This window comes from Prionailurus viverrinus, chromosome C1, assembly GCF_022837055.1.
Source record: "Prionailurus viverrinus isolate Anna chromosome C1, UM_Priviv_1.0, whole genome shotgun sequence".
NCBI lineage: Eukaryota > Metazoa > Chordata > Mammalia > Carnivora > Felidae > Prionailurus > Prionailurus viverrinus.
Genome location: NC_062568.1, coordinates 21,273,189 through 21,296,985, shown reverse-complemented (window position 1 = coordinate 21,296,985; position 23,797 = coordinate 21,273,189). Strand labels below are relative to the sequence as shown.

Genomic DNA, 23,797 nt, shown 5'->3' with positions numbered 1-23,797 from the left:
AAGTTTACACTCTGAACTTTTCAATCAATTAGTGTTACCATTTAGGACAAGTGTTAAAAGGTCGAACCAAGATTCAGGGACATGGGCATGCAAAGTAGAGGGGACATAGTTGGAGACAGAATATTAATAGACAGGATCTTGAGTTCTTGAGTAACAGTCTCATACAGAGAGGTTTTTTTAAGTAACCACGGAAAGGTCACTTTAAATTTTATCCTTGAAGACATTCAGTGAGAAGGATCAGGGCTTCGTAGGACTTTCTCTTATGAATAGGCTAGATTGTCACTAGAAGTGATAAGTCAAGGCAAGTACACGATGATTTACACAAAACTGAAAAAACCTGCTTCATTCTTAAACTGCCTGGATAATTTATATTAAAATGTCTCTGATCTACCTGAATTTCCTCAGTTCCCTATTTCATATTTTCAATAATATTTTGATGATGATTATTCCATTTGTGATTACTATGCAGACTGCAAGGATTTATTCTCTAGAAGTTTACAATTCATCCATACTCTGTACATTAACAAAAGACTTGAAAATTTAAAAATTATTTTCTCTAAGGAAGAAGGTAAAAACACAATGCAACTTGAACGTTCCCGACTGACCAGAATTATTTATTGATTTAGTGTTTTAAGGATGTTCAATGACCCATGGTAGAAAATAAAGAGTGGTGCTTGAATTTGAGGTTGTGAGTATTTTATCCTTCTTGTCTAGAGCAGGAGACACTTGGCTTGTGTGGTATGAATACAATTCATAGAGGAACGTGAAGTATATAAAAATTCAGGGAGTCTTTCCATCTAGAACGGTCCACATCGTTTTGTTTTCTGAATGATGGGACGCAGATCTGGGCAGTGAGTCATGGGTGTTATTGCAATAAGTTTCCAGCCAGTTGTCCTAAAAATGCTTGATCTACAAAGGAAAAGGGAAAATGAGTTAGATGTTGATTGCATCTTTTCAGAAAGAAAGCTGGGGAGGAAATAGTCTGAAGTGCAAAAGAAGAAAAAACACAAAATGAACCAGCATTTCCAAGGTAAGCCTTTTCCTACTTATAATAACCTCGTTTCAAGTGCTTAACTTTGAACTGTGATAACCTCGTTTTCTAGAGCAGTAATTGTTAAAAGCGACATCTATTATTCAAAGAACTTAGGCCCCTACTTTTATTAGTGTTATGTTCCAGATAAATTAATGAACTAGTCTCTGGCTTGTTTGAATCTTCACTGCATAATTACAACACAATCAAAGCTAGGGTTTATAGATGGAAGCAAAGGTCTCAGAGATTTTTGCTTACACATTTATACAAAAGCCCTCTATTTCCAAATAACCCATTTCGATGCGTTGATATTTTCTGGTAAATATAAATAAATCTTAATTATGAACTAATACTAATTATGTTTATAGCACAAAGTGAAACTGTTAAATTTATAAAAAAAATACAGCATCAAGAAAGAGCTTATGTAATAAAGAGCAAACAGATATTTACCTTGAGAGCTCCATTTAATTAGACATGATATGCTTGACAAAAGCTGTGGGCATAATATAGACAGTTTAGAGTTAGAAAACCATCAAGTTTAATAAAAGAGAGGTTTAGCAAATTAGTTCAATCTTAATTTTCCTTAGCTGTAATACTAGCATTTATTTTTTTAAAGCTCGGTATAGTCTACTATTCTTCATCCTGGATTCATGGCCTTTCCCCTGACTTTGTAAGTTTAATTTTTGGAATAAATGGTACATTCACATGGTTAGAAGTTTCTTTAAAGTATGAAAGAATTTATAATAAAAAAGAAATATTCCTCACCACTGCCTCCCATCTATCTAGTGTCTCTCTTTATGGTGAAATTGGTGGAGGTATTATGCATGTATAAGAAAATACAAATATGTGTTTCTGAAACTCTTTTTCACCCTAATGGTGGCATATTCTACAAACTATTTTTCTTTTTCTTTTCTCACTTAATGACTGCAAACCAGAGTATCCTTATTATTTGGGGAGTGGGGAGGGAGCTGTGGGGAATTTCATTGTGTAGGCGTATTTTATTGTGTAGGTGTACCAGAGTCTATTTGATACATACCATGTTAGTGGACATTAAGTTGTTAAAACATTTGGCTATTACCAACAACAACGTAGTGAATAATCATGTATCATTTGTTTCAAGTGCAAGCATATCTAAAAGCTACATCCCGTGATGTAGATTCGCTAGAATTAATAGTTAGTACTACATAACCATATTGGGATTTTAATGATATGCCTTCCCAACAGGAATGCATGAGATTTCCTGTTTCCATCCACTCTTCTCAACCCAAAGTGTTGTCACACTTCTAATGCTTGGCAATCAGCTTATTGAAAAATGGTATCTCCTTGTACTGTTAATCTGTATTTCTTTTATTACTAGTGAAGTTTAACATTGTATTTATAGATTTTTAAAATGTCTTTTTATGTGAATTTCCAATGTACTTATGAATTTTGCTATTGGGTTGTAGTCTTTTTATTAATATGCAATAGTTTTTTTTTTAATTAGGAAAATGAGATTTTTCTGATACTGATTACTTTTTTTAATGGTTTGCTATTTGTCTTTTGGCTTTGCTTCTGGTGGCTTTTGCCATATGGAATTTAAAAAAATTATGTAGTTGAATTTATCAAAACTTGTAATGCCTTCTGGGTTTTTATCAGTGTTAGAAGGACCTTCCCACTCTAAAAGTTATAAAAGAATTCGTCCATGGCTTTTATGCTTTTGGCTTTTACATTTAAATTTTTGAACCATTTGAAATTTATCCTGGTATGAGATCCAGATCTGACTTTATTTTCTAAATGACTAACCACCTGTGCAAACAATATTTATTGAATGATTCTTCTTTTATATAATGCATTTATGGCAATAACCAAATGTAAAACATTGTTTGCAGGGGAAAAAGTGCAGTTTAATTAAGATTGTCAGTGAAAATGTGCTTGGCTGACTGCTTGCCTCTTCTCCTGCCCTCTCCTCCCCTCTTCTTCTCCCTGCTTTTCTGTTCTTACTTTTCCCCAAGTCATTAGACTTCATCTCGACATTTACATCAAAGCTATCAACGTAGCTTTATTGAAAAGTGGCTAGATTAGTCTTTTTGATAGAAAAGTTTCTCAATTTTTTTGGAAAATTTAAATTTTACAAATTATGTCATGGAATTTTATTTTGCATCTGTATTTTGTGTGGAGTGTTGTTTTTCCAACCCTTTGGGTGAAGCTGCTCTAAATTGGTAACACAGCATAGAGAGTTGGCCATGAAAGGAAGAACACCAGACAAGGAGAAGAACTAAATTTTAGTACCAGCCCTTCCATTAATGGTGTGACCTTCACTGAGTAACTAAACCTCTTTGGCCCTCAGTTTCCTCATTTTCATAATTACTTGCTGTTAAAGATTTTGAGATCTCTCCAACTTTAATATTCTATTAAACCCTATTCTGGCATAAACCCTGTCTATCTTACAGAAATGTGGTAAATATCTAGCAAGAAAGAATACATGTGAAAACATTTTAAGCTATTTAACAATGCCCAGGATTGTCAAAACCCACAGGAATAAAAATCTTATGTACACGGCCAGATTCTTAGAGAATATCTTTTTAGAGTTATTGTGTAATTGATTGATAATAAGTAACATGTATATGTTCAGTAAAGAAGACAGAGATGAAGTTATTTTATGCTTGGAAGGAGTCCATCAAAAACCCAATCAGTTAAGAGTTGCTGTAAATACCAAAGCACATGAGATTGTACCTTCATAGTTGATGCAGCCATTGGAGTCTTCTTGACCTGCCATCAAGGCTTCCACTTCTTCCTCTTTCATTTTCTCACCTGATGAAAGAAAACTCTTTGTTCAGAAAGAAGGCCAGAGAATATTTTCAAAATTTCACCATAACTGATCAGTTTTGGGTTCCTTGAGACTGTGATTAAGCTCTTAGAGGATAGAAATCAAGCCCATCCTGTTCTTCTAGCACTTAGTATGTTGTCAATGAATTGTTTCTAATGAATGACTTAAATACACATTATACCTGATCATCCAAGCTCTATCCTATGTGGACTACCATGCTTTACTTTACTTACTCATTACTAGTAACTTAAGTTACCACTTTCCCCAAACAAACTTGTTGGCACAGAGGCCAGTAGAAATGGTCATTAATTTTTGACTATTCTTTTTTACCAATAGCTTTTCTTCCCTACCTACTTTGTTATAACTTGATTTCCTTAAGTCATGCTCTTTCCTATATATTCTGTCCTATGAAGCCTGCTGAAATAAATGTTCCTTACCCAATGTGGCTAGAACATGACGGAGTTCAGCACCCATGACTGTGCCATTGCCTTCCTTGTCAAAGACACGCAGACCCTCAACAAAGTCTTCATATGTGCCCTGGTCCTTGTTGTTGGAAATAGCTTGCATCATGGGCAGAAATTGTTCAAATTCAATTTTCTTGGCATTCATCTCTGGAAGAAATTGCAATTTGGAGAGTTATTAGCTACCATAAAATGTCATCTCTGAATCACAAATTGAACTTGAAAGTTCATTCCAGCTGATCTAAAATATCTTCATATAGCTTAAATTTCAGTTAGTAAATTGCTGATGACAAAAAGTTGGTGATAGATGATAGCATGAGTTCTGGAGTCCCAGTGCCTAAACTTCTATCCCCAATCCACCATTTATAACTGTGTGATCACGGGCAACTTTCTCACCCTTTTTTGTACCTCAACTTTTTCATCTGTAAGAGAGAGATTCCTCAGAGTGTTAGTGTGAGCCCTAAATGAGATAACACATGCGAAATTTATTACAATACCTGGGACAAACCGAGTGCTGAAAAGTGTTAACTGCTTTTTATTAGTATTGTCAATTTAATATTTTCTACAAATACTAAAGAAGCAATGTAAAAATATACAACAAACAAGGTAAATCGCATTTACAACAAAAGTGTAAAACAGACTATCCAGATGTATGTGAATGGACAAAGTTATGTAGCCCTAAAGTCAAAATTTCCTTTTATTAGTCCTTCCTCATAGAATGGAAATTGAATGATATTGAAAAGACCACATCTGAACATTGAATAAATGAACATTTATTTACCTAATAATGTTGCTAAAGATAGATGTTGGGTAATTTACAAAATGGCATTTACAAAATAAAATTTGGCTTATCATTTTCTCATTTTATCTCATGCTCTCAGCTACCTTTTGAATGATTTACCTAGACATTTTCCTCTAAAGAAAGTGAAGTTTGAGAAAAATTCCAGTGGAGTGATTTAGAAGTCCGTTTGCATAAACTCAAGCTCCACTTCCCCCGCTTTGGTATAAAAGGAAAATAGTCTTTTCAGTTATCAAGGGGAAAATGAGATTACTTCTTCTCCCCTCCTTCTTTCCCCCTCATGGCAAAGATAAACAGCTCAAATATCTACTTGAAAAAATTTCAGTTTTTTTCTCATCTTTTTTGTTCAGTGTGCTATTTTCCAATAGACTATTACACTGTGCCATGAATCTTTGGAATTAAAAAAATATTTTTGTTCCAGACTAATAACTGGATGACCATATCAAGCAAATGATGTCTACAGTTTGCCACTTAAATATCTACTGTCTTTTGTACTGGGATTTACTTTGGGGGACTGAATGTACATTTTGGCTTCAATTTTTAAGTCCTCTTGTGATTCTTTGGGAATAGAAAATATTCTTATTAAAATGACATCCTGTCTATTCTTAATTAGGAGAGGTGAGTTTCTTTTAAAATGGCACAGAGCAGGGTGTCAAGAGACTGAGCACTGGGCAAAGTCAGCAGGCATTGTCAACCTCTTGAAAGCACTGTGATTTTATTTCCACAGCTCTTATCAGAGTAGATCTTTTCTAGAAGTGTGCCATTGCAATTTGCTGAGTTGTTCACAAAATGTATTGTGTTTTGGCCATGTTAAACATCTTTGTCAAAATGTATTTTTGCCTTTGAAGGTTTGGAAAAAATGTGCAGATTTGGATATGATTTTATTCATTAACCTTTAAATTATGAGCATTAGATGGGATGAGGATGACAATGTTAGCATTAGATTTTATTTCTTTTCATTGGCATGAAATTTTATCATGCTTGCAAATTCTCAAAGGAAGGTTCACTTATTTTATGAGGAAAAACTGAGATTCTAGACAGACAAGAAGCACATTTACCATCAAGAACAAGTTAAGCTCTATTCTATGGATCTTATTTCTCAATAAAGTTCCCTTTCTGTGTCTCTCCCCTCCCCCCTCCTTGTGGTGTGTGTGTGTGTGTGTGTGTGTGTGTGTGTGTGTGTGCATGCACACATAATCTTGCTTCCCAACTTCTTGGGAAAACACAGTTACCTTCATTGCTGGGGTTTCCCAGAACCTTCTTGACTTCTGCATTGGTGGGATTTGTGCCCAGAGCCCGAAGGACATCACCGACCTGGCTTAAGGTGATCTTAGAATCACCTGTTCTGTCAAACAGGAGAAACGCCTCCTTGAATTCTGCAAGAAGCAAGAAGCTTTAGGATACTTTTTCTCCCTTAGACCTATAAATTACCCCTAATTTCATCAAGGATCCAGTTCACTCTCCTCTGTTTTCACCTTTTGCAACCACTTATGTTGTTATCTTTGAACTCTTCCTTTTCTTAGCTCAAACAGTCATTGGCAACCCTTTCTGACACTTCTTTTGGGGACTATTTTAAAGCAGCATTTCCAGCCTCAAATCATATATTATTTTTAATCAGATACGGAAATTGAAGCTCCTTGATGTATTTATTCATATTTCCTTCATCTGCCTGAGAAGTATGACTGGGTTAAGAAATTCTGAGGTCTTGAGAAACCTTAAGAACTCCTCATAATTGAGAAAGTTAATAAAATTTCAAGAAAACAAATTTTCAATCAGGGTTGTGTTATAAGAGGTTAACCCAGGTTTTTCAAATTATTTAGAAAACCCTCTTCCTGGAGGACAAATCTCTTAGCCTCCCCCCTGGACTAGTTATCTTCAGGAGCAACTTCATTTCTCAGGAAAAAAAAATTAGAAAGGTGAAACAAATCTCTGAGTTCAATAGTGTCATTTCACCACTGCATTGTATTTCTTTAATGGGCTCCCAATGTAATCGATTCAGAAGGAGAAATATTTGTTTGGATATATCACTATCATAATCTGTTTAAACTTTACTCTTTTTCAGATAATACATATGACAGCATGTCACCATATTGGCTTTAGAATTTAAGTACACATTTTTTAAATTACAATTTTATGCAGATAATTGTAAATTCACCTGCAATGTTAAGGAAAAAAAATTACAGAGAGATCTCTTAAATACTCTATCTAGTTTCCCCCAGTAGTAACATTTTGCAAAATTATGGCAATATTGTCACAAACAGAATATTCATATTGATAGACTCCACCAATTTTATTCAGATATTTCTAGTTTTATTTGAACTTTTATGTGTGTGTATAAGTACATATCTTTAAAGTGTTGTCTATTTTTATCACAATCACTTTGTTGCTGACTTTCCCTAAATTTTGTCACTCTATGTTGTTGGAATTGTTTTTGCCTTTCAGGATTATGTTAACAAAGTATATGCCAAAAAGACAGAAAAGGGTACTACTATGGATTAAGGGGCCAGAAGTGACATTTTAACTGAAACTTTCTAAACTTAACTAAATTAGACTTTCTGGAGAACCCAAAAGTATTGATGACAACTTGTTGGATTAATCCCAACAACACTCAAAACAACCACTTTTTAATGAGCTGAAAACAGTGTTTTTAGACCATTAATGGCCTTAGATCAAAAGATGCCATCTAGATAGATTACTCAGCAAAATGCCCTATTTTATCATCCCTCTATCCCTTGATGGAAGGTTGTACCACACATATTCACAATCAACTATAGAGCATGTCACCATTCTTGGCTAAAGGTTTCCCTTCAGATTCTATGCAATTTGACTATATCAGACCATTCCCTTAACCTAAAAACACGCTGCAGGCACAGTAGGATTATTAGTCAAATATTATTTTTCATCTTTCTAAGGGACATGTGAAACTGAACTATTCTTGTTACTGGCTCCATGCTTTCATGCACAGATTGCTCAGAGGGTTCACTATTACCCTGCTTAGATGCTGATATACAAATAGGATTTTATGGGCTGTAATAGAATCTCTCTGACATTAACCCTTTGTTGATTTAAATGCCAAGGACAGACAGATATTGCTCTTCCTACCCCAGATTTTTAAGATTTATTCTCTTCAAGAGTCTAGAATATGGATTAGCAAACTGCTACCTAGGGGCTGGCCACCTGTTTTTTAAAATAAAGTTTGATTGGAATGTAGCCCATTATTTTATGTATTGTTTATGGCTATTTTTAAACCTCAACAATGGAGTGGAGTTGTTTTCTGTACTCCCAATAAAGCCTAACATATTGACAATTTGGCCCTTTAAGAAAAAAATTTGACAGCCCCTGGTATAGACCAACACTAGAAACCTTTTTGTGACAATCAAAATGTTCTATGTCTGGGCTGACCCAAAAGCCCTCTGTGGCCCCTGAGCACTAATATGAGCAGTGCAACTGAGAAAATAGCTGCTTAAATGCTTTTATTTTTAATTAATTAAAATTCAGGTTTAAATGGCCACATGTGGCTAAGTAGCAACTCCACTGGACATCACAGGACTTAGACCTTTAGAATGCAATCATGTTCCTTTTTTTCCCCTTTTCTTCCAACCTGTGATACATTCAAATGGAGCAGCCATGACCAAAACTCTTTAATCATTGAACAAGGAAGGAAACCAAAGAAGTTTTCATTCATTTCCAAAAGCATTGTATTTCCATTGAAATTTTAAGAGCTTACATTCGCTTTCCTGACACAAGGAGAAAACCAGTCCACCCCACCAATGCTTCCTGAACTTTTATATCTAAAACTTCTTTCATATATGTAGTTATAGGTTTAATGGTCAACAGTAAGTCCTTCTGTCCTTCTGGCCAACAGTAAGTCTTCTGTTGCTTAGTCCCACCATAGTTTGGCAGCCAAAGTGACACCGTAAATTGGATATTTGAGAGGACTGGGATGCAGTAGCTGATAATGTAGCAGCATCACTCGTTAAAAATGCATTAAAATTCAAACAAAATATAGTAGGATTACCATTTTTTTTCAATGAGAAAAAAATAGTCCTTTGTAGTATAATTTCAAATGCTCTTGAGTTCTGAGTCATTGAATCACCTGATCTGTTGACATGAGATCATCAACCATGATGTAGATACATATGCGTTTTTACTACAGCAAATATCCTTTTTTTTCTTACTTGACGTCCAGACATGAAATATTCTAGGCATTGAGACAGACTGAAAAATGTGGCATTTCTTAGGTACAGAACCAAGTATTTGAGTAGTTTCTTATTAAACACCTATAATTATAATTATTTATGTATGCTATCATATAACTAAAGTGTTTCTCTCCCTCACTTCTTTAGAAGTAATTTCTTTCTCAGTTTGTTTGAACTTGTGACACTATCAGTCCATAAAACATTCTCTCCTACGCTTCTAGTGAAAAAACAAACTTCGTGGGACATGGGGTCTCTTGGATCCAAAGACCTGAAGGAAATGTTAGGGAAAGTACTCAGCTTCTCTTGAATTTTAATAATTTGAAATCTTCTAGTTAGTAACTGTTTTTGTGAAATAAATTTCTAATTAGTTTAAACTAATACCAGAGTTTGGGCCTGTTACCAATACTTTGGGTCATTGAACAAGTCCTATCAGCTCTCTAAAGACAGACCAGGAGATGTCTAATGTTTCTTGCACAGTTTTATGATAAACTTTTCTTCCTTCTCTGTCTCTGAATTCACTTTTATTCTATATCCACTTCACTTGTTTCTCTCAACTCACTGTGATGCCCATTGAAATTATGTAGGTTTGGTAATTGGCAGGTTCACAATCAATATTATTTTCTAAATGGAACAATTCAGACCTCTCAAATCTGTCTTCAGGAATTTGATGAACAGGTTAGCCTTTCAAAATCTACAACTTTTTTTGGGTTTATCTATGGTATTGGCTACTCTATCAAAATGGTTTTACTTAGAACAGTGATTGCAAAGACCTATTTTATGGTGTCTATCTTTTGTTTGCATAAACCTTTGATTACTGATTATAAGCAAGAGGTTCAAGTTGAGAAAACTTCTATTTAGAGTGATTGAGAGCATTTATATTTAGAGTGGCTACACCAGTGGGGATAATTAGGAAGAGCTGATCTCATCTCAGGGGAGTTGGTTTTCTCACATGCCATCTTTATGAGTGTGCACACATTAACAACTGTATCTTTTAAACTTACCATCCTGCTGTGCCTTAGAGAACTCGATCTGTTAGAAAGAAATTAACCACAAAGAATATTTTAACCAAACAAAAATGTCCTTATTTTTAAGTGTATCCAAGCTCATTCCCTGAGTATTCTTCAAAGTAAGCTCCAAAAGCAAGCCTACTTTTCAGAGGTCAGGCATAGCTTGGACACAAACAGGTTGAGCCACGCAGTAACATGCCTTAGAGATAAGGGATATTTCAGAAACCAGGCAGTGCTCTGCCTACATCTGGAGTAGAGAAGCTCAATTCACTTACCAGCAATCTGGTCGGCACTGAAGGACTGCAGTGGCGAGAGAGGGAGAAAGAAAGAAACAATAGTACTCTTTCAAATGCATTGACAGAAGCATGAGTGCTCTCTGTTCTGAGATTTCTAGGAGAATATGTAGGTGTCATAGAATAAGAGGTGGCCTTAGGATACTTTGGAATCTAGGAAAAATAAGCTATTGCAAAAGATAATTAGGGAACATCTCTCTGCATCTTAATCAATGAATCAATGATTTAACAAATGCTAAGTAAAATACTTCCTGGAATATCATAATAGTCTGTGATGTATTTAAAATATGTCTAATACAGATACACTGAATTAAGAAATAGAGATACACTGCATTAAAAAGATCACCTTAAGTCTTTCTTCTATTTAACTAGGAGGTTTTTGCTCGACCATGTGTCTGATGGGTCGGAAATAGCTTACTTATTTTAGCTGTCTTCATCAGACTGTTTTTAAAAGTATAGTATTTTGCTATAGTAGCAATTTCCTCTCCCCCATGTTTAGATATAATAAACCTTATGTCATATAACAAAAGTTAGTGAAGCATAAAGTACTGCTTTGGGGAGTAAGATGTACTATTTCAGTTAGCATAATAGCTGGAATTCATGTATCCTCACCCGACCTCAACGAAAGCAAAAGTAGATTCTACTTTTCTACAGACTTTCTACAGACTTTTCTACAGACTTATACTGAATATGTTCTTTCCTTAGTTCTGCTCCTTGACTGCCTTTCTATTCAGTAAGGTCATATCCACGACTATAACCTCCTATAAAGGACAAAGAGTTTTCTCACAGGACCCACCATGGCAGAACTTCTGGGCTGAGGAACAGCGGCAAAGCTGAAGAGTGAGTTGAGGGCCGCTCCAGTCCCTGAGTGGGGCCTGCTTGCCGAGGCTGCCTTTTATTTCTGGGGAAGCTGTGACCTCACAGCTAGCATCAGGTTTCAGAGAGAAGTGGCCACTCCCCTTGGAGAGGTCTTTAGCTTTCTTAGGGCAAAGGGAAGGAGGGCTCTGTACCCTGAGGGCTATTTTTAGGAAACCAGAACCTAGGAGTGGACAGCCATAATGAGACGAAGCCTGTCAGTACTTTTATGGTCTTTATCCCTGAGATGTACTCTTGGAGCCTCTTCCTTTAAGAAGCTTACTTGTTCAGTGGCAGAGGAGCTTAGAATTTCTCGAACACTCAGGCTGACCCCTTCTCTCGTTGAATTATGGACTTTGCAAACTTTGCATCAGCAAGTTTTGATATTTAATGGAATTTATTGGATGGGACTGGGTTGGGGTTTCAAATGGCAATTACTATAGAAGGAAGAGCCTGCGGAGCTCTGTCCTTGGTGGTAAAGTTCAGAAGACTTGAAAAGGGCATGCACATTCTTCGTGTTTCTTAGAGTTCACTCAAGTGAAGGTGTGGTCAGTTCTTGAAATCCCTAACTAAAGACCACTCTTTTGCAAGTTGTGTTCTCAGATGTATAGAGTTTATCTAAGCCAGGATAGTTCAAAGCTCCATTTTCACCATTCTCCCTTAGTTTTTGTACAGTAAAATGGGTATTTCCTCCATTCTCAGAGTCCAGACTGAGAACCAGAAAAACCCAAAGCAGGGGCTGTAAAGTGCCAGTTGGCACTTTAGGATTTTAAAGGTACCTAAGGGATTGGCTGGTAATGGGTTTTCATGGCAGCTTACCTGAAAATAGGAAGGAACTCCATTCTTGGAATGGTACTGTGAAAAGTGGTCCTTAGGAAAGATCAGTCCTAGAATGTCCACGAACATTCAGACATGTTTATCAGTTTTCTACATACCTAAAGCAGCTTATATGTGCAAAGAACGTTGGAGATAAATTTTGATTTAAGTATTGTCTCAGCAACTATTTTTAAGAGAATGGTCACAAAAAGCATGAAGTCTCCATTCACTAGATAGAAGAATCCTTTGTGGCTTTACTTCAAAACATTTAGGAAGAAATCAAATTTTAAATGCATATCACTTTTTGTCCCAAGTTTACAAGTAGTGAAACAAATTTCATAGGGTGTTAAATCCCAAAGTGAGGACTGAAAACATAATTTAAAAAATATTAGTACTCAATAAAATGTACTTTAATAAATAGACATTTTGAGAATTTATGAGAAATGGAAGTTAATAGAAAAACTTAGATGCTTCAGATTATTAGGAGGAAATGAAGGGAGGGACAAAGGTGGAAATTTCTAACCTTTGATAAGTGTGTAATTTGGAGCCTCATGGTTTTTGATGCCCAAATTAAAGCCATGAGAGCAGACCATATTTCTTTGTGTTCTTTTTAGTCTTATAATTATATTTATGTACTGTGTCATTAAATTGAAATTGCCCTATGGTTAACATTGAGAACTAGTATATATCTTTAGTAGAACTAAAAACTACAAATAATACAAAATAAATCCACCAAAGTTGCCCTACAGAATGCCTATCATTTGCCCTACATAATGCTTATTTGCGAGGTTTTTTTTTTGAGCAGAAAAATGTGTCCTTGAATACATATAAAATATGGTAAATTTGTATAATACCTGTGGAGTACACTGGAACATAATTCTTAAAGTTGTATTTATACTATGATTAAGCTATTCCTAACCACTTGAATATTATGTAAACATTTACTATTATTAAAATAGAAGTGGCAGGCGGTTGTCAGACAATTTTACTCTATATAACTTTACTACGTAAAGGATGAGAGCTTAGATTTTTTTGTACCTATTGAGAATCAAAGTAAGCATTTAAGCAAGTTATTGATAACAGCAGAAAAGCGACAGTGTATTCTAGCCTAGAGAATAAACTACAATTTAAAAGTTAAAAGACCTGAACGCTGTGGTCATAGAATAAATGGGAACTGCTTCTTATTCTCTGGTACACCTTCTACAAATGATGAAGAGTTTCCTTTGCATCTCTTTTCTTGGTGTTGGAATGATGACGTAATCAGTTCTTTGAACAAAGACATGATATTAATACAAAATGTCAGCTGATTTTGGCCCCCGTTGGCTTTGTCATCATTTGGTTTGTTTTAAAAAATTAGATTTAAGTCCATTCTACCTGGAATGCTCTCCTCTCATCTCTGTTTCTTAAAAATTAACTATTCTTCAAAGCCCTGATAAAATCTCCTCTTGAAAGAATCTTTTCTCTCTATTTACTCAGCTCCTTTCTTCCCACTGAAAGATGTTTAACCTTCCTGGTTGTAAACTTCTGGAAAGTCCAGGCCATTAGTGAAAACCATTTACCTTTGTCCATGATGCAAACTGGGCATGGGCCCACCCCAATTTTTTCCCCCTAGAGTGCTTCCTCTGCCTTATTTTTATAACTCATTTCCCATAGCTCTATAAAATACCTTGTCTGTATTAGTTGTTCAACAGATTTTCTATAAATTAAAATCATTAGAGCATATGCACAGTAAGTTCCAACCTCAAACATGAGCTTCTCCTCTAGAATATTATATTCCATGAGGGAAGAGATTTCATCATCTCCTTCAAAGAGCTTACATTCTATAGAAGGCGATATGTTCTTCTTCAGGGGTATAGGTCCAGCACCTAGAACTGCCAAGCACATACGAGGCATGCTAATTTTGAATAATTGATGTATGTGCCTTTATATTTCCACAGTCTTTCCTTAGATTTTACATAAATGTTTATGCTTAGGAATTCTAATTTGCCAACCCTCAATTTGCTTTTCCATCTTAGCCTACATACCTATATTAGACTGTTAGTACAACAGCTATATGCCATATTTTTGTGACTCCTGTGCTCTTTAGTACTGGATTTAAGTAAGTAGTAGTTTACAAGGGACTGGTGGTGAAAAGGATTTTTATTGCAATGTTTACAGATGTTTTCTCACTTTGAAAAGTACTCGTGATGTTCAGTTAACTGATTAAAGACAAAATAAAGCTTCTAGTGTATAGAAGGAATTAATTTATTGGGAAAATATTAAGATGAATTTAATCAAACAGGCTCTGAAATTGTTGTATGTTAAGCTTTAGTATATCAAGAAGAGCTATAATTAAGGATGATCTGGGAGATCCGTGACGTTGAATACTGAGAGAAAATGCCCTAGGAAGGAACATAGACTATGGTCTTTAAACAGTCTTCATCTTCCCTGCAAGACGTAATGAGGCTAATGACTGGTAAGGCTAAGTAAAGAAGTTAATCTAAGCAGGGCCAGTTTTCAAGCAAGAAAACATTGCTGCATGTTCTCTGATTTAATGCCTGGCAGAGAGGCATTTAAAGACCTAGAATGTATGCAAAACCTAAGAAAAACTTAGATTATTATTTTTCATTCTAATCTCACAGAGTTACTGTGAATCACCATAAAAAGGCAGCAGAAATACTGTTTTGGAAATTAGAATTTTGTGCCTCAGAGTAACTTATTTGATTTAAAGGAAATACATATTTTTCATTTCATTTTTTATTTTACCTCAACAAAGGATATACTTAGGCTGGTGACTATAATATGAAATAAAAGGGAGAAATTAAGAACAATGAGAATACAGTATTAGTCCAGGCTGTCCAATATAAGAGAGAGTAGATGGCTATATTGGATACATTTATCTGAACAGAAGGAGAAATAAGTAATTCTATGCTGAGAAAGTGTGGACTAGTCAACTGAATTCAGTCACATTGGAGCAAAGGCTGAATTTGTAAGATAACACAATTCAGACCTATAAGACTTAATGAGAGGCCTAGGTGAATTTTAATAAAAATTTAAACATGTGGCCTAAGTCTATACTTCTTCAGCTTACCTATGGTTAATAACTGATAAATTTAAGATTTTTTAAGAGTTGTACCTTCTCTACTTTGTACATTTTATTTATATGCAATTTATTAAAAATCCAAGTCCTGTTTTTGTTCCTTCCTTCCTCTTTTTATTTAAAAAATGTGAGCATTCGAAAAATTCTTGGTGTATGTGTTTTAAGAAATTTAAAGTATCTGCTTTTTCCTCATCTGGAATAAAAGTTCTTTTTGTGACCACAGGGATTTATGAATATTGGCATTACCATTTTAGAGATTTCAGGTCTTTTGATATGATGGGAATGGAACTAGACAGGGATTGAAACATTCAGAACTTTGTTCTATTATAAGAAAGCATGTGTCTTTTGATTAAATAACTTCTCTGGGTCGCAGCTTCCTCTGTATGATTTCTAGGTTTGCTATGTTCTGCACTGGTGTGAATTTTCCATGCTTTTGTTAGTAGAATCAACCTCAACCTCCTTTTTTAATGGAAAAGGGCTTAGTGCTTAAAAACTCATTAAGCAACATTATTTTGAAGTAATTTAGATAAAGAGGAGTTAAAATATAATTTCATAAACTGTGCTCAAGTGAGTCAGATGCTTCAGAAACAGGAGACGTTGAACCATTAGGCACGTGCCATGTACAAAGACTTCACTCGCCACAACAGAAGAAAGACTATAAAGTTGAGTAGATGTGGTTTTATCTTTAAGGTAATTTTTTTTCCTCTGGCTTCAATTCACTATTATTAATTTATGGCCAGAATAACAAGGATCTGTCATCCATATAGTTTGAATTTTTAACTAATATAATTGAAGCGACTACACCTTGTATATTGCAACTTTTGCCCTCCAAATTCTGATTTGGAGTGAGAAACAAACTGTAGAAGTTGATGTAGAAACAAACTATAGATCTCATTTTCATACAAAAAGTATTTCAGTATGAGGAGAAGCAGAAGAAAGTGTAGTATCAGCAGACTAAATATAATCCTTTCCATAATTTCCATGAGTCAGATGGTGCTTAATGCTGGGTAATTATGGAACGACTTCTAAAGACAACTTGCCAGGGGATTCATTTGCAACATTAGAATGTCAAGAGTCTAAATTTGTCACTGTCACTTTGTGGTCTCCTTGTCTTGCAAAGATTTCATTATCTTTAAAATTAAAAGTGCTATTCACTATTAATTGGTGAACATATCTATTCCTTTCCAAACTGCATTTTACTTCGCAAAGATATTATCCAGATACATATCATTCAAAATGTAATTTTGGAGAGTTATAGAATGCCCTTTAGTGTTTTCTCACCCCATTCCACCTGTTCCCTTCTTGTACAACATAGATGTTTAAAAGTGGAAACTTGATATGGTATCTAGTGGTAATCTCAAATAATTTTTTATTTGCTCCTGAGGTTATATTCACACTGCAAATGGATTGATATCGCAATTTGTTACATTATAGTTGTATTAAAAATTAATTTGTGTTATTGAAAGGTCAAGATAAAAAAAACAAACTCTTACAATTACCTAAAGAAAACTTAGACACCTTATAGATGTTTTCAGTCATTCCTTCTAATCAGAAATTGATTATATGTGTTCTTTTCCTGGTTCTTTTTCTCAAGCTGGTTACGGTTAAGATTTAATCATTATACATGTGGTATTATATTTCTGCGTATCACTCCAAAAGATATATGGTTGATATTTCCTTACAGTTAAAATCATGCTATTTGTAAACAAAATAGAGATCCCATACTTTTCTCAGAATATTGGCCTGATGGCAAAATTTGGAGGTCAGTTTTGGTATATGTGTATACTTAATTAAACAAAACCAAAATTATTTTAAAATTGAATCTGTTTAATTACATTTAAGAGCATTTAAAAAATTTTTTTAATGTTTTTATTTATTTTTGAGACAGAGAGAGACAGAGAATGAGCAGGGGAGGGGAAGAAAGAGGGGGAGACACAGAATCTGAAGCGGGCTCCAGGCTCTGAGCTGTCAGCACAGAGCCTGATGTGGGGCTCGAACTCACGGAGTGTGAGATCATGACCTCAGCTGAAGTCGGACACTTAGCCGACTGAACCACTCAGGTGCCTCACATTTAAGAGCATTTTAAAAATACTTTGGTATAGTTTATTTTTTCCAGCTTTATTGATATATAACTGACATAGCATCATGTAAGTTTAAGTAAGGTGTACAACATGATTTGACGTGTGATGATTTTGATATTGTAAAATGATTACCATGGTAAGGTTAGTTGATACATCTATTTAATAGTTTTTTAAAATTAAAAAACAATTTGTGTATGGTGTGTGTGTGTGTGTGTGTGTGTGTGTGGTAAGAACTTTTAAGATCTACTCTCTTAGCACCTTTCAAGAGTACAATATGGTATTATTAACTGTAGTCACTATTCTGTATATTAGATCCCAGAGCTTATTCATCTTTTTAAAAAAGTATTTAAATGATGTTTTTAATGTTTATTTAATTTTTGAGAGAGAGAGAGAGAGAGAGAGAGAGAGGCAGAGAGAGAGGGAGACCCAAATCTGAAGCAGGCTCAGGCTCTGAGCTGTCAGCACAGAGCCTGATGCGGGGCTCAAACCCATGAACCACGAGATCATGACCTGAGCTGAAGTCAGACACTCAACTGGGTGACTGAGTCACCCAGGTGCCCCTAGAACTTATTCATCTTCTAACTGGAATCTTGTACCCTCTGACCACCTTTACACATTTACCCCATCCCCAGCTCCATCCCTGACAACTACTAATCTACTCACATAACGACTTTTTTTTTAATATATATGTTCCATTTACAAATTTTTTATAGGAAGCTAGAACAAAGTGACTAGGAGTCTTTCTAGGTTCCTAATATTCCCACCTTTCATCTGTAAAAGAGGGCACCCAACCTGTCGGTAACAGGTGCTAAGATAGGGGAAATCTGTAGAGAACAGAAAAGTAGTGAACGGCCAAGGTCAACAGTCTTCGTGAACCTGCTCTGATTTGTGTCTATCACCCCTAACTCTGGCTACACAGGACTGTGCAGGGCAATATGAGATCCAATCTACCCCATACATTTAAGAATAAAAAAAGCCTTCTTCATGTATTCTTAACAGCAGTTTACTCTTTATGAACAGGAGGTAGTTTGGGATACAATTACCACAGTTGACTCTGGACTTGGCCTGCAAGGTTAAATCCTAGCTCCACCACCTACTAGTTATCTGATTGTGAACATAGCACTGAACTTCATTAGACTCAATTTCTTTTCTTGCAAAACAAGGCTAAAAACCACCCCAGTATAACATTTTGAGGATTAAATAAGCTAATAGTGCACAGGAGTTAATTCACAATGAATATTTATTATTATATTACAAAGAACTTTGTAGTTTTCAGAGCCTTTCATGGGCCATGACCTCATTTGATTTTCTCAACAATTCTTCAAAATGGGACTGGGTTTGTATTAGCCTTGTTAGAGCTGAGGAAAAATGAATTTGTAGATTAAAACAAATAATCCTATACCTGGACCAGAGCCAGTCAGGTAATGCAGTGTATATATAATATTTGCCTCCAGTAAATACCCGTCAGTAAATACATGCATTTATTGGGAATGCTGTATTCCTACATTACCATTAAATTGAAAGTTTAAATCTCCCCAAGTGTGTGTTGAATCATTTAGATTTGTTATTTGATAAGTTTCTGTCAATGCATTCTGTACCTTTACCACTTTTTGTAAATACCACCTGCAGCGTCTAGTCAGAGATGACCTGATTGAATTACAGTGAAAACAGTGAGAATTAAAACTTAAACAGCACAAGGACAGACATCATTCAAAGTCTTATATCCTCATAGCAATTCTGACATATCAGCTGTGGCATGCATCGTGCAAAAAAATTATTTACACATTGATCTTTTAAAATATAGGCACATAGTCATCTCATTACTTATTTTCTTTTCATTATTTCAACACTTGGCTGAAGTGTTGGGCAGCAGGTGTTAATTCTTGTGTTTGCGCCTGCAACTATGCTCATGGGGGGTTTTAATTCCTACACTTGAGAGTCTGTGAGACAGTGTTCTTTAGTCGGGCATTGTTGCTGGAAGTGTCAGCTCTCTGAAGGCAAAGAGTGTTTCGAACCATCCAGGAAAGTAATTTTAGTGTTCAAATATCAGCTGTCTTTGTGTTTTTGAAAAGGACACTCCTGGAAAATCCATGGTCATAGGATATCAGGTAAGCATTCCCTCAGTGAATATCAGAGGTTTTATGTCAGAACAACTGAACAAATGTTCTAAATAACCAACAAACTAGGAAATCAGGTTGCAAAGCACATTAAAGAAATTGATAAAACTAATTAACAATATTAAAGATTGTTCAGAGTTTATGGGGACTTAAATATATAGCTGTTAAAGATGGTATATTATAAGGCAGAACATAGATAGTAGCTGGGAATAGTAGTGAAGAATTAAATATTACTGTTGCCATGCCTATAATACTACAGAGATAGTTACTTAAACTTTAGCATTACTCAAAGTCTCAAGGACAGCTGGATTTCTAATATTATATGATTTATGAAAGAAAGTTTAAAATTCAATTAAGTTTTGTTCTTTATCGAGTTTTCAGAAAGTTAATGAACACATATAACAGCTCTATTAATTTCTTTAGAGTTCATTTTCTCTGCCTGAAAAAAGTTTATAACTTATATGAGGTAATATATCTAGAAATATCATTAAGTGATTAAAAGCATCATAATATGAAATGTTTTAATGTACATTTTAATTTGCCTTGTTACCTACTGGGATGAAATTAAATTTTATATACTTCTCAAGATGTAGTCCATTCTTTGGCTATAATACCTATAAATGTGCACTGGTTTCATAGTGATGAATGCAAATCATTGAAGACCTTTAAATTCCTTTACAAAAACATGTTAGTTTCAGTCTTATCCTTCTCCTTTTCTCTCTCTTTATTAAGAATAGGCCCTCTGAAAGAAATATAAGGGTTAAATTCCTCCTGTTTCTTCTAGATGCATTTAACTGCTCCATTTTAGTTTGCGTCCCTTATCAGGATCCATCGCATCTCTCGTTCTGTAATGAACTAGTGAAGATGTTACATACCTCATCACTGCAGAGACGCCCTAAGATTGTTTTCTTCTTTTGCTTAGTTGTGCTAGCTACATTAGCCACCCTAGCATGAATTGAACATATAGATGAAAGGATAAACCTTCAAGATTCAAAACAGCGTCACTTCTGTGCTGTGGACAATCAGTTTAATCTCTGGATTTAAAAAAGTGATGTTTTGTCTTTCCTTAGACACTTACTGCCAAACTAAATTCTTAATCAATCGGTCAATCAATCAATCATCAATCAGTGTTATTTGTATTTCTTCAGGGAAGAAAATTAATGCTTGCCTTCATTAGTGGGATATTTTGTTTTCTTCTTAAGAAGGCACATCCGCTATCCTCCCACAGATATTTGTAATACTGGATACAAAGAGGTAACATTGTCTTATAAATCACAATAAATATAGTGGAATAGCTTTGACACTGATTCATATCTCTAGTCTTAGTATGGAATGGAGAGTCAAATAATACGGATGATTAGGATTCTTGTAGTGGCCATAATCACGTTCATTGTATAATGTAGTCAGTGTGCATCTATAAAGATACATTAACTAGAATTGCTGGAGATGAAAAATTTGGTTTTTTCTTAATGAACTATATGCAGTCCTTTAGCTAGAACACCATTTATCAGAAAATCTGACATGCATTTCTCCTCCTAAGTGGATATTCATTAAGAAGAGTTCCTAACCAGTATTAGATTCTCTGACCAACTTTTTTCAAATATGGCTTTAGGTACCTAAAAACTCAAGATAAAATATTTGTATTAATCCATTCCTACTTTGGAACATATAATTTCATGTTTAACCAGAATGCTATAAAAATTATGAATGTATTTATTTAATGTCATCACATAGATCTGAGGATGATCCAATTCAATATTTATGTGGGGAGTATTTTTTTAAATCTATGATTATACTAAAATAGTCAATGAAATGTTTATTTATAGGTCAGCTTGGTCATTACAGGTAAACAGTATTAAATTAGCAAAATTTAGATTTATTATGTACAGAACTTTTGGCTTAAGAGAAAAGATCACCTAATAGGACCTTTTGCCCATTAGTTTTCCATATAAGGCAGAGTTCCTGAAAGATTTCAAACTGTCTTTCAGACCAGTCAAGCCCCAGTGAATGAGGAGAAGGAGCACATTTGATGTATCACATCACTGAGAGGTAACAGGCACATACATGCACAGCGTCATTTTCCCAAAAGCAGATAATCTGTGGCAGTTGAGAACTTTGATCACAGCAAAGTGTCGACACAAAAATCAATCACGTTCTCCTTAGTTGAAGATCAGTATGCAAGAGCTCAAAGACATAAGCTAAAAGCCATATGACCAAGTTTTATAGTATTTTGGGGGTTAGTTTCATTTAGAAGCAACTCACACATTCTGAATTAAATACTATATATAAATAAACAAGATGACAGTTATAGTCACTGAAACACTTGAGTGCATAATTGTCTGCACTGAGATCTAATTTGGTGTTGTATCAAATTTTATTAAGCAAAGCTGAAGGGGGAATTAACTTGAATTGCAAAAATCCTGTTTTTCAGAAGAAATAAAGCAGCTGTCAAATAAATATGCCCAGGACAACTGGGTCATCAGCTGTTTTAAAACTTTTGGAAACAAGTCGGGGCTAAAAATTTCTTTTTGATGTAGCATTAAGGTAAGGGATCCAGTTTCCACAGAGATTTTGTTTAAAACAAAACAGAACAAAATAAAACACTGGTTTAAGTATTTGCGAAAGACCTTTTCACACTTACACATTTTGTCCCTAAATTGCACTTTGACCATTTAGGGAAAAAAGAAAACCAGAGAACAAAAACTGGAGCAAAATACAGGCTCCATAGGCAATATCACATTCATAGTAATGACAGAGTTTATTTATTTTTAATTTGGATTCTTTTCTCCCCAAATCTACCAGTCTGTGTAGTAACGCCACTTGTCTCAATGAAAAATATGCCCCTTTGCAAGTTCCTAGAGTTTCCTACTGTTGAAAGATGTTTCAGTGACCAAACATTTCACCCCTTTTAGTTACCTTAATGGCAGAGAGGTCAATTTTTTCTTCTTTGGGTTTGGCTGGGGCGGGTGCAGGTGCAGGTGCAGGTGCCGGGGCAGGGGCTGGGGCGGCAGCAGGTTTCTTCACGTCCTTCTTTGGTGCCATTTTGTTTAAAAGGATAGGTTAAAAAAAAAGGAGCACCTCCAAAAGAACCTGTCAAAATGATTCTTGGAAGAGGAGTGGTGCTTCAGTTGATCCACAGCCCAGTGTCTTGAAGGTGGACCCAGAGTGTTAAATGGTATAAGGGCATGCATATATATTTCACTTAGTGCCTAATAGAATCTTGACACATGCGGCTGGATTGGACGGTTCGCTAGTCAAGGGGGATGGCATTCAGGCTCAGACTATAAATGGAATCTAAAGGGTCAGGGCTTCATCAATTTTTTTTAAACTCCTCTTGCTTTTTTTTTTCCCCCCACCTCCATATATAAAGGAGAAAGAAGTATGACAAAGCCAGCTTCAGATCCTTTGGTGACAGTAAAGTAGATTGACTGATACTTTTTCTTGGTAGAATTACAGTTCTGCTGAAGTTGTAAATCTTTTTTTTTTTTCATGCCCAAGAAACTTTACCAAAGGATTTGATTTCAACTTGGAACTTTGGCAGGGAGTATCACTAACTTTCACCCAGCTCCTTTGCTCATGCTCCGCCCCCCTTGCCATAATTTGCAAGAAATTGTTGGTCAGCAAAGAGGTGGTGGTGTTTAAAAATAAAAAGCAGACGTATAAGGAGAGCCCATCAAATATTAAAAGCTTTCCCTTCTAGGGAGCACAAATTCTGCCTCCCTCACTCTATCTCTCTCTCCTTCTCTTTTTGTAATTGTAATGAACTGCGTATTAAAGAAAAATAATTCAAAACTGCTTCCTATAATTTAATTTTCTTTCTATAATTAAAAAAATTAAACAGGATGTAAGTTTTACCTTCTTGCAAAACAGGTTTTCTAATAATAAAATAACAGTCAATCAAAGTAGACACTTATCCATTTTACTTCTTAAATGGCGTAAAGCCTAATTATTTATCACCTGATTTTTTTATCCGTATTAGGGAGATAAGGTATATTTTTAATCTAAGTGGCCAGACAAATAAAGAGAGAGAGAAGGACTTTAATTACTAATACTGTGTGAATTTTGGTGGGTAACTTGAAAGTTTTTCCTTTTCTGTCTTTGGGTTCCTCAGTTGATGAAGCTAGATTCTCATATTAAGAAGCATAAGATTAAACAATGTACCATCTTCACTTCAGTTCTTTTAACTTGTGAGATATTTAATTAAGGAGTAGCTATTAGTTAGTAAACAACAACAACAAAATAAACCAAAATAAA

The 23,797-nt window shown here is 35.1% G+C and overlaps 2 protein-coding genes across 2 annotated transcripts in view; one reads left to right on the top strand and one right to left on the bottom strand.

Moving 5' to 3' along the window:
* CPS1 (carbamoyl-phosphate synthase 1) overlaps nt 1–23,797 on the top strand; it is a 370,424-nt gene that overhangs the window by 63,711 nt on the left and 282,916 nt on the right. The gene's annotated exons all lie outside the window — the stretch shown is intronic.
* On the bottom strand, nt 1,495–22,585 carry MYL1 (myosin light chain 1). The gene is made up of 6 exons (XM_047870106.1): nt 22,460–22,585; nt 10,297–10,324; nt 6,329–6,472; nt 4,274–4,447; nt 3,743–3,820; nt 1,495–1,523 (listed from the first exon to the last, which is right to left on the bottom strand). The coding sequence occupies exons 1-6, from the start codon at nt 22,583–22,585 to the stop codon at nt 1,495–1,497; spliced, it is 579 nt and encodes a 192-aa protein (XP_047726062.1).